The sequence below is a fragment of the Colias croceus genome, chromosome 16 (genome assembly GCF_905220415.1).
Source record: "Colias croceus chromosome 16, ilColCroc2.1".
Taxonomy (NCBI): domain Eukaryota; kingdom Metazoa; phylum Arthropoda; class Insecta; order Lepidoptera; family Pieridae; genus Colias; species Colias croceus.
In genome coordinates, this window is record NC_059552.1 from 5,726,041 (window position 1) to 5,746,395 (window position 20,355).

At 31.5% G+C, this 20,355-nt stretch overlaps 1 protein-coding gene across 5 annotated transcripts in view; it reads right to left on the minus strand.

The window, feature by feature from the left end:
* Positions 1-20,355, minus strand: part of LOC123698517 (hemicentin-2-like) — a 110,995-nt gene that overhangs the window by 29,845 nt on the left and 60,795 nt on the right. The window contains exons 1-2 of one of the 5 annotated variants that reach the window (XM_045645168.1): positions 11,522-11,700; positions 3,043-3,299 (exon numbers count right to left, since the gene is read on the minus strand). In XM_045645168.1, coding sequence (XP_045501124.1) covers positions 3,043-3,082 — 40 coding nt within the window. In that variant the 5' untranslated portion in view covers positions 3,083-3,299; positions 11,522-11,700. Of the gene's footprint in view, positions 1-3,042; positions 3,300-7,951; positions 7,987-11,521; positions 11,701-20,355 lie in introns of those variants that run through there. The other 4 variants (XM_045645169.1, XM_045645171.1, XM_045645172.1 and 1 more) reach the window with 4 other exon arrangements.

Here is a 20,355-nt window from a genome sequence, read left to right on the forward strand (position 1 = left end):
GAACATAGCCGGATGGCGCCAATTCTACGTCCCACAAAGATTTCGTCTCCAAATCCCGATGCTTTTGAATTGAAATATAGTAATTAGTTTATGATCACCGTTATATGGTTTATAAGAGGTGATGATATATATCTACTTAAAAGATATATTTATGAGTTTTTTCAGTATCTGAAAATAGCTTGTAAACTGACATTATAGCCCCAAGTGATATCTATAGTAACTGAAGAACGTTTACCGGGTTCGATAGGTATTCTGTATTTACAGGTGTATGTAAATATTGATTATGTTAAATAATAGGAAGGTAGCTATTTATTTATTCCAACTATTATAAAATAACACAGTAAAAGTTGTAGGTCCTGACCTAGCACCATATTTATATGGAACGCGAGTGTGCTTGTAACTGTCAAGACTATTTAAAAAGGTTAAGTAATAAGTTTTATGTAAATGGAATGTATGCGTTTTATTTGATTTTAAAAATCCTTTGGCTGTTTTCATTTAAACAGTATTTTGATGCTTTAATCGACTTTAATCCTTATGTTTTTCTTTACAGAATGTTAATTTGTAGAAAATATTCACCTGATAACTTTTCCTGTCTGTTTATGAATTTTCAATTCTAACATAATTTATACGAAAGACACTTTTGTTTTAACTTTTTCCTATTCATGATTGATTGATTTGTGTTTGTGTGAAAGGTGTTTAAGTATCAGGCCTCCAAATGTGTTTATATACTCCGATAAATAATTCATAGATATTCTAGAATACTATAATAGGTGCTGACCAATTACGTAACTATAAAGATAAAGAGGGATGAATGATTCAGTGTTCAAACTAAAAACCAATTTCTATACATAGAGATAATATGAACTAGTACGTAGTACATATTATCTCTATGTTTCTATACATAGAAATAATATGTACAGTACATATTATCTCTATGTTTCTGTATCGATTTTAATTTGTGTTTGTTTTATATTCATTTTTACTAGATCGTAGTAAAGAAAATTCCCATGAGAATGAGATATTACACCGCGGTAAAAGGACCGTTATAAAGCACTTCATAACCTCATACCCCTCATACCTCATAGCCACAAAATATACACACCGGCACAATTAGCGGAACAAAAAAAAAAGTGAGACTATGAGATAATAACGCATATATTTGACGAAAATGTAATTAGATACAAAATAACAAGTTGATTAACATCTTTTAACAACGACTTTGAAAAGTCTTCGTTATTTTTTATTGAAAAATTAAGAAATTTGAAATAAGTGAAATTTTTTGATGATTATGAACCATCACAAAAAAATAAAAAAAGTAAGCATTAAATGATTTGACAATTAAATTTAAGCAAAATTAATAACGAGTGTTTCCCCCTCTTGCTCTGATTACGGTTTCCATTCGTCTGGGCTTGCTACAGATTATGTTATCGATGATTTCTTGAGGCAACCGCTCCCACTTCTCAAGTAATTCGTTTCCAAGTTCATTCAGATTGTTGGGGGGTGGCATTCTGGATTTAACCCTTCTTTTTAGCAAGTCCCAGACATGCTTTATCGGATTCATATCGGGGGAATTTGCTGGCCACTGCATCACCGGTATACCTAAGTGGCTCAGATATGCCTGTACCGATTGTGCACTATGAGCACGAGCATTATCTTGCATTAGAATAAAGTAGTCACCAATAAATGGGGCAAATGGTATAACATGTTCTTCTTAAATGTCTCTGATGTATCTATCTGCTGTCATGGTCCCTCCTGTGACTATCAATAACTCCGTGCGAGCTCTCAAACATATCCCTCCCCAAACCATTATCGAGCCGCCACCATAAGCCACTGTGTGTTCAAAATTAGACTATATTTGGCGTTCTCCTCTGTATCTCCATATTCGCTGTCTGCCATTGATCTGTTTTAAAAGAACTCTGCACTCATCAGTAAAGAGAACCTGCTGCCATTCGTTCAAATCCCAGACGATGTTCTCGCGTATCGGTTTCTGTTCCGCTAATTGTGCCGGTGTGTGTATATGTATATGTTACCGGAAATGTATGAAATCAAGGAATTGTAAACAAATCCTAGGAAATGTGTACAATTCCGATACCATTAAGGAAATGTATAAAATATTGTTTAATAAACTATTTAATTCATAGATATCTTAGGAAATGTATAATCTTCCTAGGAATTGTATACAATTCCAATATCGTATTAGGAAATGTATAAAATAAATGATTTCTGTAATAAAACACTGTATCGGGTAACAGTCTTACCGTAAAATAATAATAATATGTTCATATTATCTTACTAATTAACATTTCTTAAATCAACTTATATTCAATCAAATCAAATTTTCATTTGGTAAGTAGGTAATCAGTCCCCTCGTCCCGCTGTCCCCGCGTACACGTCCCAGTCGGTTTGTATAATCCGCCGTATTACAAACGGCCGGCATTTTGTAATATGCCGAAATTCGCCTTTTTCCAAAATTCTACAAAAAGAAGGTCGCGAGCCGATGGAGCCCCACTTCGTGAGGCTCCTATTTCTACGTAGTTTTAAAAAACATCAACCTAACCTAACCCACCCCCTTATCCAAACCAAAAATTCTGATTACGAATTTTCGGCCCTCCCCCCATCGACCCGCGTACCTTCCAATATCTTAGATGTTTTACATTTCCGATTGCTATTTAGGAAATGTATAGATTTCCTTAAAGTAATTTATTTCACACATTTCCGTGCGATTTTAGGAATTACATACATTTCCTAGGAATTGCATACAATGTCGGATTACATACATTTCCGTTAACATATACACTGATACTATAAAATTGCACTTGGAAGAGAAATACAAACACTTTTTCGTATTTTAAATATAAGGACCAGTAAGGAAGTAATAATTTTACTAACGATGCTTAGATAATTAATTTATAAATCTACGTACTAAATATTCTCCTTACAAAAGTAGGTACCCTGTTATCTGTAGAGCATCACAATTCCACTTCTACATGACAACTCTATTTCATATTCAAAACGTATATTAAATAAGAAAATGAAACTTACCAAACAATATGAAAATACAGCTGAGCTTCGCCGCCCACATTGCGTAATGCTTGCACTTTCACATTATGCGTCCACTAAAATATATGAAAACACTTCACAACATCCACTATAACTCGGCATAATTCAGTGTTCACGGCAGTTTGTTTTTCGCATTGCAGCGTCACTCGTCACTTCAAATGTTCATGAACTTGCTGTTGATTAAACAATTTCCTTTTACCACTTTATCCACATTTATTGGCACAGTTCTTTTCTAAAACCTGTGTTTAAAAAATAATTGTTATAACATGTAGTGCTCTCACTCTATATAAAGAAATTTGCGTATAAAATAAAACCTTCAAAGTATAAGTGAACGAAACCTTTATTTTATTATTTTATGTCTTACTTCAAAATCGACAATAAACCTGTTCTGTGAAGTGAAAAATGAGTGTCCTATTTTCATACACTGATAAGATCTTAAATGACTTTGTAATGTTTTTAACCTTCAGCCCTCGCTTTTACTTCTAATTTGGGCGTAACAAAATATTTTCTTTGTGATTTAAAAGCGACTTGTATGGACAAATAGTTGATTCTCAAAATTGATAAATCTATGCGAATCTCACATTTAGTTTCCTGTGGGTAATTAATTCTCTTTGACGTAATGTGTTTACCGACCTTTCATTCTAATTAATTAAAGGGCATGTTAATCCAATAAAATCACGGCTGAGTACAAATTGGCTGAAAATTAGTTTGTGACAAGAACTTTTAGCATAGCATCCTAGTTAATGGACGTCCGACACGCTTTGTCCGACCTTTATTTTGATGTAATACTATTGTAATATACTGTGACCTTACGAGAACAAAAAGGTAATGTTATAGAACACGAAAAAATTCTTATTTTACTTTAATATGTCAGAGAAAAAGTCAGTAAACAATGCTACGTTCAGTATTTACTTTACCTAGTATAATGAAAGCACTTAGTCGCATAATTAAATGTTAGCATGTCGTTTGTTCAGAGAAGCAATAAATTCTTCACTATTTTATCAGTACGACTTGTTTAAATGTATTTCTTTTTTAGTTTAATCTCCTTACTTGTCGTGATTGAATTTATTCTTTTATTTTTTGAACTAGTTCTTTGATATTTACTGGGTAGCTTATTTAAGTAGCTGGTAAATACTAAGATGATTAACCTACGTATTTTTTTGATCTATAACGACTATTTTGATGTTATCTTCATGGTTAGGTTCCCTCAAACGTATATTTTGGTGAAACTTTCATTTCAGGAAGTAAAAAGATATATTTTTGTTATAACATCTTATTTGCTTTAGTGGGCTTGTCGTATTTAATATGGTAAAAAATGCATTGAGCCACATTTGAGTTAAATATACTAAAATAACTATATCCGAAATAAAAGAAAGTAGTCGAGGCGAACAGCTAGTTATACCAAAAAATAATCGTACCAATGCGATATAAATATTACTTATATGACATATTATAATTATTAACGATGATTAATGGTCTGATAAATTTAATTGTATTAATATAATATGAACTGCTTAAATATCGTTAAATCATTCATTAGTCATTTTATCTATTGTATCGATGATTGATGATATTTCATTAATGTAGTCCTTTGTAACATGTTACATTTAATCTAGGACATTAATTCTGGCTATAGAACAGACTTCCATTTAGTCCATTGTTCAAATTTAAAAGTGTAACTCAAACAAACCAGTATTTTTAATACAATATTACTTAGCTTTTACCATGTCAAATCTTATGTTTTATCATGCGTGAGTTATACAACTCTAAAGTTATTTTATTTTATTGTTCAGCTTTAATGCGAGTTTTTAAGCACATAACGTACCAAAAGATCCTTAAAATATACCTTGAATACTTTACGTATAAAGTCTTAATACCTGAAAGAGTATAGTATATACAAGTGCAATAAACTGCTGTTATTGTGTACCTATATAACGTAGGGATACTTCACAAATATAGATTTCTTTGAAATCTGTCGGATATAGGTATTGAAGGTTGTTCCGGGCTCGAGTTCCGAGTTTGATTTCCTTACTAACTCCTAGGTGAGGAAGGAATCTGGGTTTATCATCCATTCAGTTTGCATTTGAAAGGACGGTGGCTCTTTTGTCGGAAGTTAGCTAGTTTATCATATTGAAAATTTGACGTTCAGTGGAATTGAATTCATTTGGTCTGTTATACATAGAATAACAGAAAATGACCAACATCTAGTTAACAAGCAATAAATGCAGAGTTTCCAATAAATCCACTTACCAACGAACACCACTCAACAAACGAATAAAAACGCAACCTGCATTCTACATAGAGCTATCGAGATATAGCTTAACACTGAATATGTATTAATGAAAATCCGTACATACGAAAAAAAAAATGTTCCAGCATTTGGATAAACGAAATGTTGGTTGTTACACAAAAAAGTCGAGCGCGGAATTTTTGTCCCGAGAGAGCAGGTGAGCTTTTAACGTGGGCGCACGGTGGCAACATTACTTTATCGAATTTGAATATTTTGTTTTATCAGCTCCGGCCGACCTGAAACGAAGTTTGTTTAAACGGTAATACAATTATTCACAGCTTTTTGCGAAATTACTGTTTTGGTATTTATTTGTTCAAATATTTAAATATTAACAAGCTTTTACAAATATTAATATTCGATAGGATTTAAATTGCTCTATTTAGATGTAAAATTTGCTATTATTTTATTTCATAACTAGCTTTCCGCCCGCGGCTTCGCCCGCGTTTTCAAAGAAAACCCGCATAGTTCCCGTTCCCGTTCCCGTGGGATTTCCGGGATAAAACCTATCCTATGTCCTTTCTCGAGTATCAAAATATCTCTATACCAAATTTCATGCAAATTGGTTCAGTAGTTAAGGCGTGATTGAGTAACAGACAGACAGACAGACAGAGTTACTTTCGCATTTATAATATTAGTATGGATTCGTTAACATTCATCTATTAGTTGGAGATTTTAAACTGTTTGCAAAAAATGTATTTAATATATTTTCAAATTCAATTCGCTTCTAAAAATCTATCTGAACAAAGTAGAGACCATCGTAACAGTAGAGTTGTAGGGATTCATCGAGCTTCAAATATACGTATGTTACGTTTGCTTCATTAACAGTTTTACCGTCTTGGAATAATTTAGAAGAGTGAAATATGTCACTAAAATAATAATACTATGTCAATAGGAATCAAAAAAGTCACTTATCTGAGTAAGATAATTAACGTTTGCTAGCGAATCCATTACTAAACTATTCCCACAAGTAACATAAACGGATTGATCTACAAACATGAGATTTACTCTTCTCATATACGGGGCGTTATCGATTTACAAACACTAAACAGTCTTTACACTTCCCATACGTATGTGTAAGCAACGCCTTTGACCTGCGAGTGTCTATACTAACATACACTACATTACCTTTTCAACCTAATTGAAATGCTGTGGCTAACAATTCTTGCTCCAATATCACTGTGTGGTTTTGATTAGAACACCTTTACCCGCAAATGCTTTAAATCACCCATGATGATTCTATGACAAGCTTTTGAATGTAATTTTAAACATAGTAATTGTTAAGTCCCATTTATATGCTACATGTGATACTATTTGTAATCATGTGTTGATTTGGCCCTGCCTCCATGTCCCAATTACGTTATAAAATTATATTTTATCATACAGAAACTTTTTCGTACCGTACCTTAAAAACAACTTTGAAGAAAATAAGTCAATAACAAATATAGGACACGATTTTATAAAATATATAATAGACAAATTAAGACTTCAGCTCCAGACTCATCTCAGTGAAGTTAATTGGGCTATCTCTGTTTTAATTTCGTTTGATAAAAGGTTATTTATTTGACGTTTTTAATGTTAATTGCTTCCAGCAATTATTATCGTCAAAGAACAATATTTTCTTGTTAATGAGATATTAATGTAAAATCTAAATACCTAAATGTATGATAATGTGTTTCGTTTTTCTCTTTAACAAAATTTAGTACTTACGATTTCCAACCAAGACTAGAATTATCTGCTAGTTAAAATTCTTTCTTTTTTCTTTCTTCTTTTGTTTTTAAGATCTCACATAAACTGCCAAAAAAATCGACAAATCGGCTTTGTAATACAAAAATATCGATTGTAGATATTATGGGGGAGTGAGCTTTTTAAAATATTTGACACTACAGAATTGTATATTTTAAAGTACATGAGTATTAGTGCTCACTAAAATATTGTGCACATAACATACACAAATTATTCCGGAAATTATCGTATACATACGGTCGATTAGATTATGATGTAGTTGGACATAAAAATATTTGATTGATTGATGATTTTTGAGACTCTTTACCAAATATAAAATCCTTTAATCACGGCTTATTTATTTTCCAATTTTTAAATCTTACTTCATAAAATACTCAGACTTTTAATATGGAATAAAAATGCTATGTAAATATTTTCTTTCTGAATCTGTTTAACCTTCTAAAATTCGCTTTCGGAGTGAAATATTTGTATCAAAGAGCCTGTTGTAAGTGTGCTTTAAGAACATTTGTAAAGATTTACTTTTAGGTATTTTACTAGACATGTAAAATGATGTGCAAATTGGGTCAGGCTCCGAGACACTTTCTATTAAAAGTTATTGATATGGAAGAGAGGGTCTTCTGATAGGTACAGATTTTCTTTTAGATTCACTAAGACGACCCTTTTACCGTAGATTTGAATTGTCCTAAATTAGTTACGGAATACGTAGGCATAAACCTGGCTTTCTTTTAAACTCTGTAAGTTGCTATCGTTCATATAAATTTTGAATTGTCCTGTACTATTTATCGTAGAGTCCAAAATAATCTTAGGAAGTTTTTGTAATTGTTTGTCATTTAGATAATATTTTAGTAAAATACTTACAATTATTAGGATGATGACCTGCCTCTTCTATAATATGGACGTAAATATTTACATTACATGCAATATTTATGTGGGTAAGGAGGATAAATAAGGATATCAAATCTGAACTTATAATATTGATTGGACTCTATTTCGACTTTGTTTATTACTAAAGATAAGATAAATTATGGGCCTTTAATAACCTATTAATTTACTATTCAATCAAATTTGGTTAAAGAGTATTTATTGATCCTATTATTATCACATGTAATGAAAGATCGTTCAATTCAACCCCAGTTGAAGTGAATTAAAACCTAGTATCGTTCTCTATAAGTGGCTATTACTAGCTGATACCGTTCTCTTGAGAATTGAAATGAAAATGAAAAAAAGAACATTAACATTTTATTAACCCGAGATGTTTTTCGATTCAATAATTATTTTGACTGGGCATATTTGCTACTTGATAGAAACTTTACTGACCGCGAAGCTTTCAAATTTCCTTTTAATAGTAATATTGGGGAGAAAAATATTATCTAATATACATAATTAGTACAACGGCTATCAGGTCAACGTATTACCAGTGTACTTGACTGTTTTTAATTAACATTATTAAAATAATAGTCCAATATTCTAAAATTAAATCATTTAGAACAAGAGCGGAGTAACAAAACGAAATTTTATTTATATTGTATTTTGTAGCAACATTTTAAACAATATCTTCTGAACTCAATTGGAAATCCAATATAAATAAATAATAAAAAAATAAAAATCGTTTATTTGGAAACAATACATAAATAGCCTATGTACCTAACATAAGACTATATTCCTATAAGTTCAATAAAATATCTGTGTTATCTAAACCTTTCATGTTAAAATGTAATGTATAACTAAATTAAATACAGAGATGAATATATTCTTAATATTATAAAGCTGAAGAGTTTATGAGCTAGTTCGTAATATGTGTATAAAATACAGTGATAAATAATAAACAATTTTCCTAACAGATTTGTGGTCTAGGAACAAACACGAAAACTTCATTTACTGGTCGCCATATCGTTTTCCCCTGTATTAGAATTTAAACTCTATATGGCCATAAATTACACAAAAGACTATATATAGATTTATCCAATAGTTAATACTGTTTATGTAGAAAGTAGAAACAAGAAAGTACTCTAACTAGTAACTTAGTCTATTTTTTATATCGATATTCCTACAGGATTACACATTAGGATTAGAAAAGGAAAAATCATTCAAGCGCGCGGGTGAAATCTTGAGGCGCAGCTAGTCTTGAAATAAAATTAATTTGAAAACTCAAATAGGTATAAATTAAAATTGATGATGTCCATTTATACCGGAATAAATGAATATTAAGAATTACGTTCATTATTTTAAGCCGATCCTTTGTTGAGCTAGTTATTCGAACGAGCCGGATAAATGTATTTATAAATAAAAGACAGAACATAAAATTACTTTGTAACTGAAAATAGAGTACTTGTAGGGATCTTTAATTCAAAATAGACTAAGTATCGTTAATTAATCAAAACGTGTTGCAAACGTGAGCTACGGTAGAAAAGTCGTTAATGTAGTTCAAATATAAACAAGTGATTACTAGGAATTGCTAATTATCTAGCGTACATATCAGTATCAATTAGAGAAGCCGTTGAGAAATCTTAAAGCAGTACGATTTCGTTTTGAATGTTGATTCTATTGCAAGTGTAGATTCTCATACATGTTTAATTTTTAAATGAAATCTTGTTCCCTTTTATCGAAATCATAATTATGCAATATTTAGAAAAACTTTTCTGACTATGTTAATTAGGAAACTATTCGTTGTAAACATTGAGATAATAGTACTACGTATGGAGGAGACACCACGAACAAAATCTGTGCGCCATTTTTTTGCTCTAAGTTTTAAAAATTATTATCTAGTTAGGTACTTACCGATGAAAGTTATTGCACTTTTCCGTATTATTTGTGCAATATCGTAACACACACGAAATCATATTTGATGCATTTCAGTTTAAAACAAATAAAAAATGAGCGTGCAGTTACGCCATATGGCGTATGTTTAGCAGAACATAAGTGATGTAGGCGGTGTCGTCTCCATATGTATATCTCAATGGTTGTAAACGTTCTTTTTTTTCAATACTTTTGAAAGTTTAATGATTTGAAGATTAAATTTCCATTCAAATTCATAGCTATATAATGTATATATTATTTATTATCCATAATCATCGTCAGGCCGTTGTGCTCTCACTACAGGGACGCAGCCTCCTCTCATAGGAGGTTTAGCCTTACCAAGTGAGGATAGGCATATTATATTGTCATCTTCGTTTTTTTCTCCCTTCAAATTGTAAAAGAACAATTTGATTATTTGCATACACGTTTAGTCTCCTCCAAACATTAACTAGAAGCCGGAAATAGTATCAACTGAGTTACCACTCTTTTGTTCTCAAATCATTTGAAAGCATTCACAATACAGTAATTTATCTACCTTTATGTTGAGAATATTGAAATATTTAGCTAATATTATATAATAGTTCAACCCTTTGTTAGAGACTTCACAATAGCAGCTGGTAATTTTTAACGCCTACAGCTATAAAGCATTACTTATCTATTAAATCTTTTTAGGTTCCTTTGAAAAGAATTTTGGGGGGTCAGAATACTAGCCTACGTAAGATGTTTAATGTTCATAAATCACTTAGGTAAATATTCAACAATCATTAAATAGTGCTTCATTAATTATTATGACATGACGTCATGATCTATTTGCCACATTACCGAGACTGAACTCAAATACCGCATTCAAAAAAGTTTCTAATTGTTATATCCTCAATGCATGAGGCATTGAGGATATAACAACTTAATTGTTATCACAAAAGGCATACAATATACATCATCAAAAAGTTGTAGAAAGGTTGTGTTGAACTTTCCGAAAAACCAACCCATTTCAACGTACGGAACGTACAAAGTGGTAACAGAACAAAGTAAAATTGTTCAAACAATTAATTATCCGATCTTTTATTTCAAGGGGATCATCCGATGATTAATATTCATAAACATCCAAACAGCGTTTCATGAACCGACAATGTATGCCATCTTATAAAGATAAAACGGTTGAAACTAGTTCAAAAGATTTCAAGATAGGCAATATAAAATGTTCAACCATAGTGAAGCTTCTTACTAATTTAATATGCAAATAAGAGGTAATTCTAGTCCTTTTTTAACTTAAGTAAAAATAAACATTTTGAGCACGCGGACGCCTTTAAAAAGATTATCGGTAAGAACCGGAGGAACAGAATTAAATTAAACAGGGTCCGGCTCCAACAAAAAATTACATTGAAATAAAATACGCCTTGAAACCGTTGTTCCGTAATGTAAGATGTAGGTGGATATTCATTTATTCAAATATCAAAAATGCTGTTATTTTATTTCAAAAATATAATCAGCATCTATTTAGTAAATTATGAACGTGCCGGACATTTTAATCTTGATAATAGCTTTATTTTATTAAGTAGATATTATTCATAAAAAAATTGAAAATTAAAATTATTTTAAATCAGTTTATAATTAAACTAAAAGTATACAAACGTTCTGAAATTCAGAATAGCAAAACTCCTTGTGCGAAACTTTTAAACTTCACTGAACTGTCACTGAGGAAGCACTTTTTAGATTATGAAAATTTGTTTACGAGTGATGCGCGCGAAATTAGCGGAGGCGGACGTAGCGCGGCCCGATCTTAGCAGCGAACTGGAGTGCTGCCGCCGGCTGGCGATGTGGCGCGTCTGTACATGCGCACTTACAATCCTTTGCCTTGAGCCCATTGTGAAATTTGCCGCTGTAAGCTTTCCCGCATTGGCTGAAGATAAATTTGATGATACAGCCGGGCCATCTCAGTTTTAACTGTACCGCTATCACTTCATAATACCGGCTGATACTATTTGATGGCGCATAACGTAGAAATTAGCAGTATGACATTGATATTAAGTTCAAGTAGCCGTAACAATAAAATTACAATGCTGGAATTTTTAGGAGAGAGTTTTACCAAATCCATCTAAATTTAAGGAAATGAAAGGTCATTTACATAATTCAGTGTTCCTAAATAAATAAATGAATAAATAATTAATTTAACTTCTTAAGAAAAGTAAGATAAACACATTTAGATAAAAGTAAATACCTATTCCTAATTTATATATCGGTATATTTGAAGATAGGAATAAAAAAAATATAAAGTACGTTGCTCTTAAACAAATGTAACGAAAAAAAAGGATTTTGAGAATTTAGAAAACCTTTTCGGTAAATTTAAATTTGAAGGGAAAGCTGTGACCGTATATTTGTAAAGTGAATTGGATAATATGTCTTGGCTCGGTGACGTTATTCGAATAGACAATACGAAAGAAAGCCGACTAAATTTTGTCAGTGGCTTTTGGTATATTTCGCTTTCGACGAGGAATAAAAATAAATAAATGTTAAGTATTGGGTTTTTTCAAGAATATATTCGTAGCATGTTCTTAATTGTTATCATAACTGAAATATCGATTCATTTAACCTTTTAAGATGACTCATGACATGATCTATAAAATGTAATTCATATTATATTTATTTCATTCAAATACCTAGGTATAATAAGCCTATTTATATATAAATTTTTGACATAAATTTCCTCGTTAATATTTTTTCAGCATTAATAAAAATTCGATAAAGTTCCATATCGGATATTTTTTAATTTAATATAGATGGTAGCAACAATTTTGTGACCTTTCGCCCACGGCTATAGCGGTAGCTTTGATAAATTTTTAATATATGAAACAAACTCATAATTATGGGATATTAGACAATGGATATACCTACGTCATAGAATGTAATATTATACCAAACAGACAAAGATATACTACAAATAATTTTAGTGAGAATCTCAAATATTTTAGTTTCGAGTAGGTGGATAAGTTGTGAGCAAAAATATTTTTCCTCTTCTTACTCTTATTAAGTAGGCACATTTTCTTGGAAGAATAAGGGTGATAATGTTAACTTCTTGGAAGAATAAATTTATCTTACCATTTTAGATCATTATTTTTATATATACATGCAAATGGAACATGGTGATCGGTTATATCTCCGTTAATAATTGCTAATGGCTTAAAAAAACACTGAATCATCTGTTTAAATAATGCCCTAAGTATCAGTAAATTAGTCTTACAATTGGATAGTTGGTTATTTTTTAGTTAGTTGGATTATGACACGAAGCCCATGTATCTATCTCTAACTATACGATATATAATAGTAGATACCTACAAGTAACAAGTTATAGTGTACGAACAGGCCGAACACGCCGTTTGTCTTAGGGCGTTGTAATAAGTAACGTCGGTACATGGTAATTCCAGGTAGGCAGGTTATATAACCCGATATCTCGTAAACAGATTAATGCCACCCCGCCTCCCGGCAGCTTGACTTAATGCCCTCATGAAAATAGCGACACCCCCTCTTAGCTATAACAATTTTATTATTCGGTGTCGCTAGATATTGTGAACTATAGTGATTATTTCGCGTCGATAATCATAAATTTCTAGGCTCTATGTCACTTGAGAACAAAACAAGTTTATCGTTGTATAATTTTTAAAGATTGTTATGAAAAAAAAAATATTAGTAATGTAACCTCTTCGTGAGATCTTATAAAATTACTTATAAATCAATCAATATTTTTTAAACACTCAAATGAAATATTAAATATGAATCCCCAACAGCATACCATATAAAAACAAAGTAAAATATATCGTTCCATAATAATAACACTTTGTGCAGTTGTTCTAAAACAATGGATTGTGAACCTACCCTTATTACAGATGCCTCTCTTTGATTATTGTAATATGAAATAGTATTACACATTCTTCGAATTACAACATTAATAGAAACAATATTCAAACAAAATTCATGCTAAGACCAAACCAGTCAAACAAGTAGTGATTTTCTGACTAAAATTTATACGAAGATGAAAACTAATATAATGGAAATCTCCCGAGACGGGACGGTGCTCCCTGTTTCTGCTTTTACCTTACATAGCTCTTCATAAGTTCTCAACTGCTAACTTGATTAATAACACACGTTAAAGTATATAAACTCCCTACTTTATACATAGAGGTACAAGTGTATACCGTCATTAAGCCGTGCCTATCTGTTATCTCTGACAAACAATAAAAACTCAGCGAAGTAGATAATAAGTTTGTAATCTCACTGCTTCCTGGGGGAAACGAGAATTATTTTCACTTATATAAAATCACAGTCATTAACTCTCTAGATTATAACTTCTCCGGGTTATTACAGTGACGTTTGCACTTCAAAGAAACTACATTGTCGTGGTCTCCGAGAAAGCGTTCCCGCTTAATCCCTAAGCTACGGCAAAGTACGCGTTGGAGACTTTATATATCCGATTAATTGCTACTTGGAAATAATCTACTTTGATTCTAGAATGCCCCGATTAGTGGGGAAGGTGATTATTCAGATTTATGGATTAGTTAGCAGTTTTCTAAAATAGTATCACATTTCAGTGTACAGTTTCTGCAACAAAGTAACAACTGTCGAAGCTTTCTTTTATGTTCTATATTATTATTGATTTGTATGAAATAGGTATGTTCTTATGGTCATTTGCAATCATATTGAGTTAAAATTACAAGGTTAGATCTGCATACTAGAAATATCTTAAAAACAAAATAACTTTCAAACTTAATAACTGCATGTACGAATTGTTGGCAAAATATTAACGTTCCAAATTCACAAATTATTCTAGTATTTGCATTTAACACGCTTACCAAAATTACAACTTTGCACGGTATTAACTGCCCTGACAGTTGATCTAAACATGCTACGTGATAACTAAATGCAGTGGCAAAATTATGAGCTTATTTAATTCTGATACAGCGAAATTATATTTTGCATGTACGAAAGACTCAGTGTCAATTTGAGGGACATTTATAACATTATTATTAATACGCTTATTTATTCGAGTTTTGTTGTTGCAGGAGCTACAAAATTTTCATGATAATGATAAACTATTCATGAACAGCAATTAGGTTCGGTAGCAATTAGGTAGCTAAAATAGAATTCAAATTATTATTGTGATATAGATACATAGTAATATTAACGTCGCAATATGTTGACTCTCACTTTCCAAACATGCATGCCAAGAAAGGAATGGAAATGGAAATGGAAAGGAAGGATGCCATTTAATGACCTAATCCAGTGGCTGTTGTATTCTGAGATGCTTTAAGTCTCCCGCCACGTCTCCTTAGTTGTAATTTACATTTTGAGTAAACGTTGTATCGTTAAAACTTTCTATACTAAAAGCCGCACGTTTTCATTATGACTTAAGTTTCTTGAAACCTATTTATAGTTGATAGTAAAATTTTAATCACATAAACAAAGCTTTTAAATCGGCATAAATGGCAATTTTAGCAACAGTTTTCTATAGTCTTTACCAAGTATTTACCAAGCTAAATTAAAAGAAAAAAAAATCATTTTCACTTTTTATTAAAAGTAGGTAAAGAAACATTATTTCTACGTCGGACATAATATCTCAAGATGTAAAATGCTTCAATTAGTTTTATTATTTTTATTAATATTATCTATACTTTTATCTAAAACACTACATATTCTTCGATCATGTTATCTAAAATATATTTTTCAAGCGAAATAAGTATCAAAATCGCATTACATTCACAGTGGGTTTAGTCGATATTAGTTTTGATATTTTTCAACGAAATCCTTTTTTGTTCGAAATTTCACACGAGGAACTAAAATAAAATCTAAATTCGTAGCAATGCATGGGTGATTCTCGACAATTGTGCATGAAGCCAAGTGCCTTCCGGCAAATGCGGAATATACAAATTGACTGAACCATGCAACAAAACTCAATTTTTAATTGTAAAAAATCAAAGTTGTCGGTTATATATCTGCACACAATTCTAAAAATGTGGCAGGCTGAATTTGTTTATTCGTCCCGGATCGATTACCGCAACATAGATAATACATTTTTCAATTTGGATGCTCGTTTTAACAAATACAGATTTAAAGTGTTCAGCAGGACTAGCGGTTTATTAAATTGGTTATTATGAACAAATTCAATTAATTGAAAATTACATCAACATGTAATCATAATAGATTTTTCTAAACAAACACTACAAAATTATGCCAAGAAACCTTAAAAACTCCCTAATTGTATTACCGCATGCGTGAAAAACAAATCCATCGTTGAATACAAAGAGCCCCTATTACACGAACTTCGCAAAAATACCGGCTGCTATCGCGTACTTGTAAGATCTCATTACGGTATTCAAATCAAAGCCTGATTTATAAGTAAGCCATCTGAGCAATGCATTTATTCTGTTCGGCAAACGGTTACAATAAAGTAGAATATTGCGTCTTCAATTGAAATGAAAGCACAGAATACAGAATAGTAGCTAAACGCTAATGAAAGCAAAATATACATTTATTATTAGAGTCAGGTTTTATAACAAAGAAAAAATAATTTATAAAGAAAAAATACCTAATAATTTCTATTTATATAGTTAAGTGTTAACTAGTGGTCCGCCCCGGCTTCGCCCGTGGTACATATTTCGCAATAAAAGGTATGTCCTTTCTCGGGTATCAAAACATCTCCATATCAAATTTCATGCAAATTGGTTCAGTAGTTTAGGCGTAATTAAGTAACAGACAGACAGAGTTACTTTCGCATTTATAATATTAGTATGGATGATATTGATTCATTAGAAAGAAATTGTAAAATAACATGACAGATCCTGTCAAATTTCAATAAAATAAAACAAAAAATTGATCTCAAAATGTCAAACGTAATCTGATGAAAGTTTAAAAAGAACTTGAAGAAGTTTTTAAGCACTTAAATTCTAAAAGCGAAAAGCGTAGTATCGGAGACTGTCTAAGTGACACCGCGACCCTAAAATATGTGACTCCCCAAGTTAGAAATTCAAAGTTCCAAAGCTGTCTGTCCGGGGCATGGTTTTCATAAGCGAATATCTTATTATTAACGCTTCAATACTTTTCGAATGGTGAAATATAGGATTCATTTATATAATTCTCGTGATTGAAATGTTTAGTTCGGTACTTTGTCACAGCTGCCCTTGTGATGACATTAAAAAAGCTACATTAAATCCCTTTTGTTGGTTACGCGACCAGTGCCCTTGTCTTAACAATCGTAGTTGTTACCGATTTGATATGGGTTAGACAGCATATAAGTCCTTACTCGCATATGGTCCGCTCTATGCGTCCTAATAAAATTTATCAATAAAATATTTATACTCTGAATAGAATTTTGTATATTATTCTTCGTTATTAAAATGAGTTGAATTAGTTTTTCAGAGAAAATCTCATTGTTTGGTTAGATATCGTTTATGGTTGATTGATATGTTTGATTGTTTAGTGAAAAATAAACTAAGCGATCAATAGCTCGATCAAAATGCTTACATTTCAATATAAAACCTTACCTATTCGTTTTTATTTTTATTTTTTTAAATAAATCCTGAGAATTAATTAAATAAGTACTTACTTAGGATCGTAATATACACCACGACAGCAAGCAGTTAGAGTTTTCGAAATTTTGCTGATATTTTTACAAAATTTCTGTAGTTTTGAAATTTTAAAGATCAATCAATAAGAACGTCGATGCTTTCTAAAATATCGATTTCCACGTATTAGAGCTCAATTCGCTGTGGGATTCAGAGTAAATTTTTACGTCAAGTCCATTCCGGTTGTCCCAGACAATTTTTTATTATTGGCTGGACGAATTTAGTATCTGGGGAGATATAAAAGGAAATGAAGCTAAGCCCTTCGGAAATCTCAGAAATTGGCCTTTTCTTAGAGTGCGTGTGAGGACAATGGTACGGCTCGATTCCAATGAAACAGAGTTACTTAACCGCTCTGGGGAACAGTTTTTACGATCGAATACGAGATTTACGTTCCATACTATATATAATGCTTGAATATATTAATAATTCAATTATGTTAAAGCCCCAAGTAAACGATTATTAAAAATTCAATTACTTTGTTATGTAAATATAAAATCTTCATTCAAAATATCAGATATTCCATCATATTAAATATGTCATTCCTAAAACGTGAACCATATAAATTTCAGTACCTACATATCAGATGTGTTACCTTGTTATTTATCTATATCAATATATTTTCTATAAATTGATGGCTTCGACAGCGTTATAGTATTTATATTATGAAAGATGTCCTCTGAACAGCCTGAATAGTTAAATAATATTTAGCAAGTAAATGCAAAAGGCATGTATCTATTCCAAATAGTTTAGCAATTTCCTACGCTCGACATTCTATTCTTAGTTTACAAGTTAATTCTATAAATGTTTATCGTAACTCAATACTTCTTTTAGTATGAAAATCTTGTAACACATACTTATGTTAGCAATAATCTATATATATAAAACTCAAAGGTGACTGATAATATAGTGATCTATCAACGCACAGCCCAAACCACTGGACGTATCGGGCTGAAATTTGGCATGCAGGTAGATGTCATAACGTAAGCGTCCCCTAAAAAAGGATTTCCCGAAATTCTTGCGGGAACGGGGAAAAACGGGGATGCACGTACAAAGTCGTGGGCAGAAGCTAGTTGTTCTATAAGTAACATATATTTGCATGTCTCTTTAGGGGTTTTGGAACAATATAGGTATGCCACCAGGATGGAGGTTTTTCTTTACGGACAAATAAATGTTTAAGATACTATGTTCTACTAGACGAAGGCGTTTTACCGGACAAGACTCTACTGGGAATTGCTACGAGGAGGTGTCGATTGGAAAGGTCATGAACATTTCATTCTACCAAGGGAGCAGTTATGCCGTGAGCAATACCATTTTGAGGTATTTACCAGAATAAAACTATTTGCTCACTTACTTATTAATGCATAAAAATCAAATCCTTTCATTAGTCTACGAAAGATCCAAAAAGAAGATAAATAGTCGTGTATAAACGGATCATATTATATTGGATCTCCTATAAAATTGTTGAATTTAATTTCGAAAAGTACCTGTCCTTTTATGTTACCCACAGGACTTCACAGTACAGACATCTACATCAATAATAAATTATAATTTAAATAGCTTAAATCTCCGAAATAGAAAGTAGACAATAATTTTTAAATATTTAAATTTGAATTAAGCGTGAGTTGCTTTTACTTTGATAAATAGCTAAGGATGGTCTTATTTGGTGTCAAACACCCGACCCGCTTTAGTTCGGAGTAGGTATTTACTATTAATGCGTTATTTTGGTATAATAGTTACGTACAAAATATGATCTCTATGCTTATTTCATAGTAATTTATAAGACGTTTTTACCAGTATACTGTATTATGTACAATTAAATTATTTTTAAAGTTTCAGGGTTATTCTTGTCGTACTTTAAACATTTTTTTAACATTAACTAAATAGTGTAAGACTTATTAAAAGCCAAGTATTCATAGGCAAATTTATTGTCGTTTAGGGAAAACAGTCATGTGTAACGTTCAAACTGTGAACACGGTTAATTACTGAATTGGAAGTTTGATAACTTCACCTGCAACTTCACGACGATTTAGTGCTCTGTTAGTGTTAAAGTTTTGACAGCAACTGGCCACTTAAATAATATTCTGGTTCGGTTACTGTTTGTAAAGTCATTAGATTGTTAGTTCATCCTGTGACGATCACGGCGTCGTATTTAATCAACACTGGGACTGCTATGATATTATTGTATTAAACAACTAATTATATACTAAGATTATTACATTTACTGCTATAATACTATTGTAAGTATTATAATTCTATTTTAACATTATTTGTAATTTCGTGGAAAACAATAACTGCTTCCTCAATATTCACGAATCTGGTATTGCCAAAGGCCATGACGTATTTATAAATTTATTACCCTTTATACAGTGTAATCTATAAATAATTTTAATATAAAAGGATTTATATCAATAATTAACACTGCAAAGTTTTTATGTCCTACCATCCTACTATTATTATAAATGCGAAAGTTAGTGAGGATTTGTATGTGTGTGTGTGTTTGTTACTCTTTCACGCAAATACTACTGAACCGATTACAATGAAATTTAGCACACATATTATAGAAGGCAACTTGGATTAACACATAGGATAGGTTTTATTCCGGAAATCCCACGAGACCGGGAACTATGTGGGTTTTCCTTTGAAAAAGTGGGCAAAGCCGTGGGCGGAAATCTAGTGTATTATAATATTGTGACTTGAGAAATGTCACAAATATATTCACCACCTTAATATTCTTCTTGGTCTGGCTCGAATCCAAAACGGTGTACACATACCTGTTCCTAAGTCAGGGTCACATTGTATCTCCCAACAATAACACAAACACAGAATTTACGGGCACTTTAATTTCGTACCGGC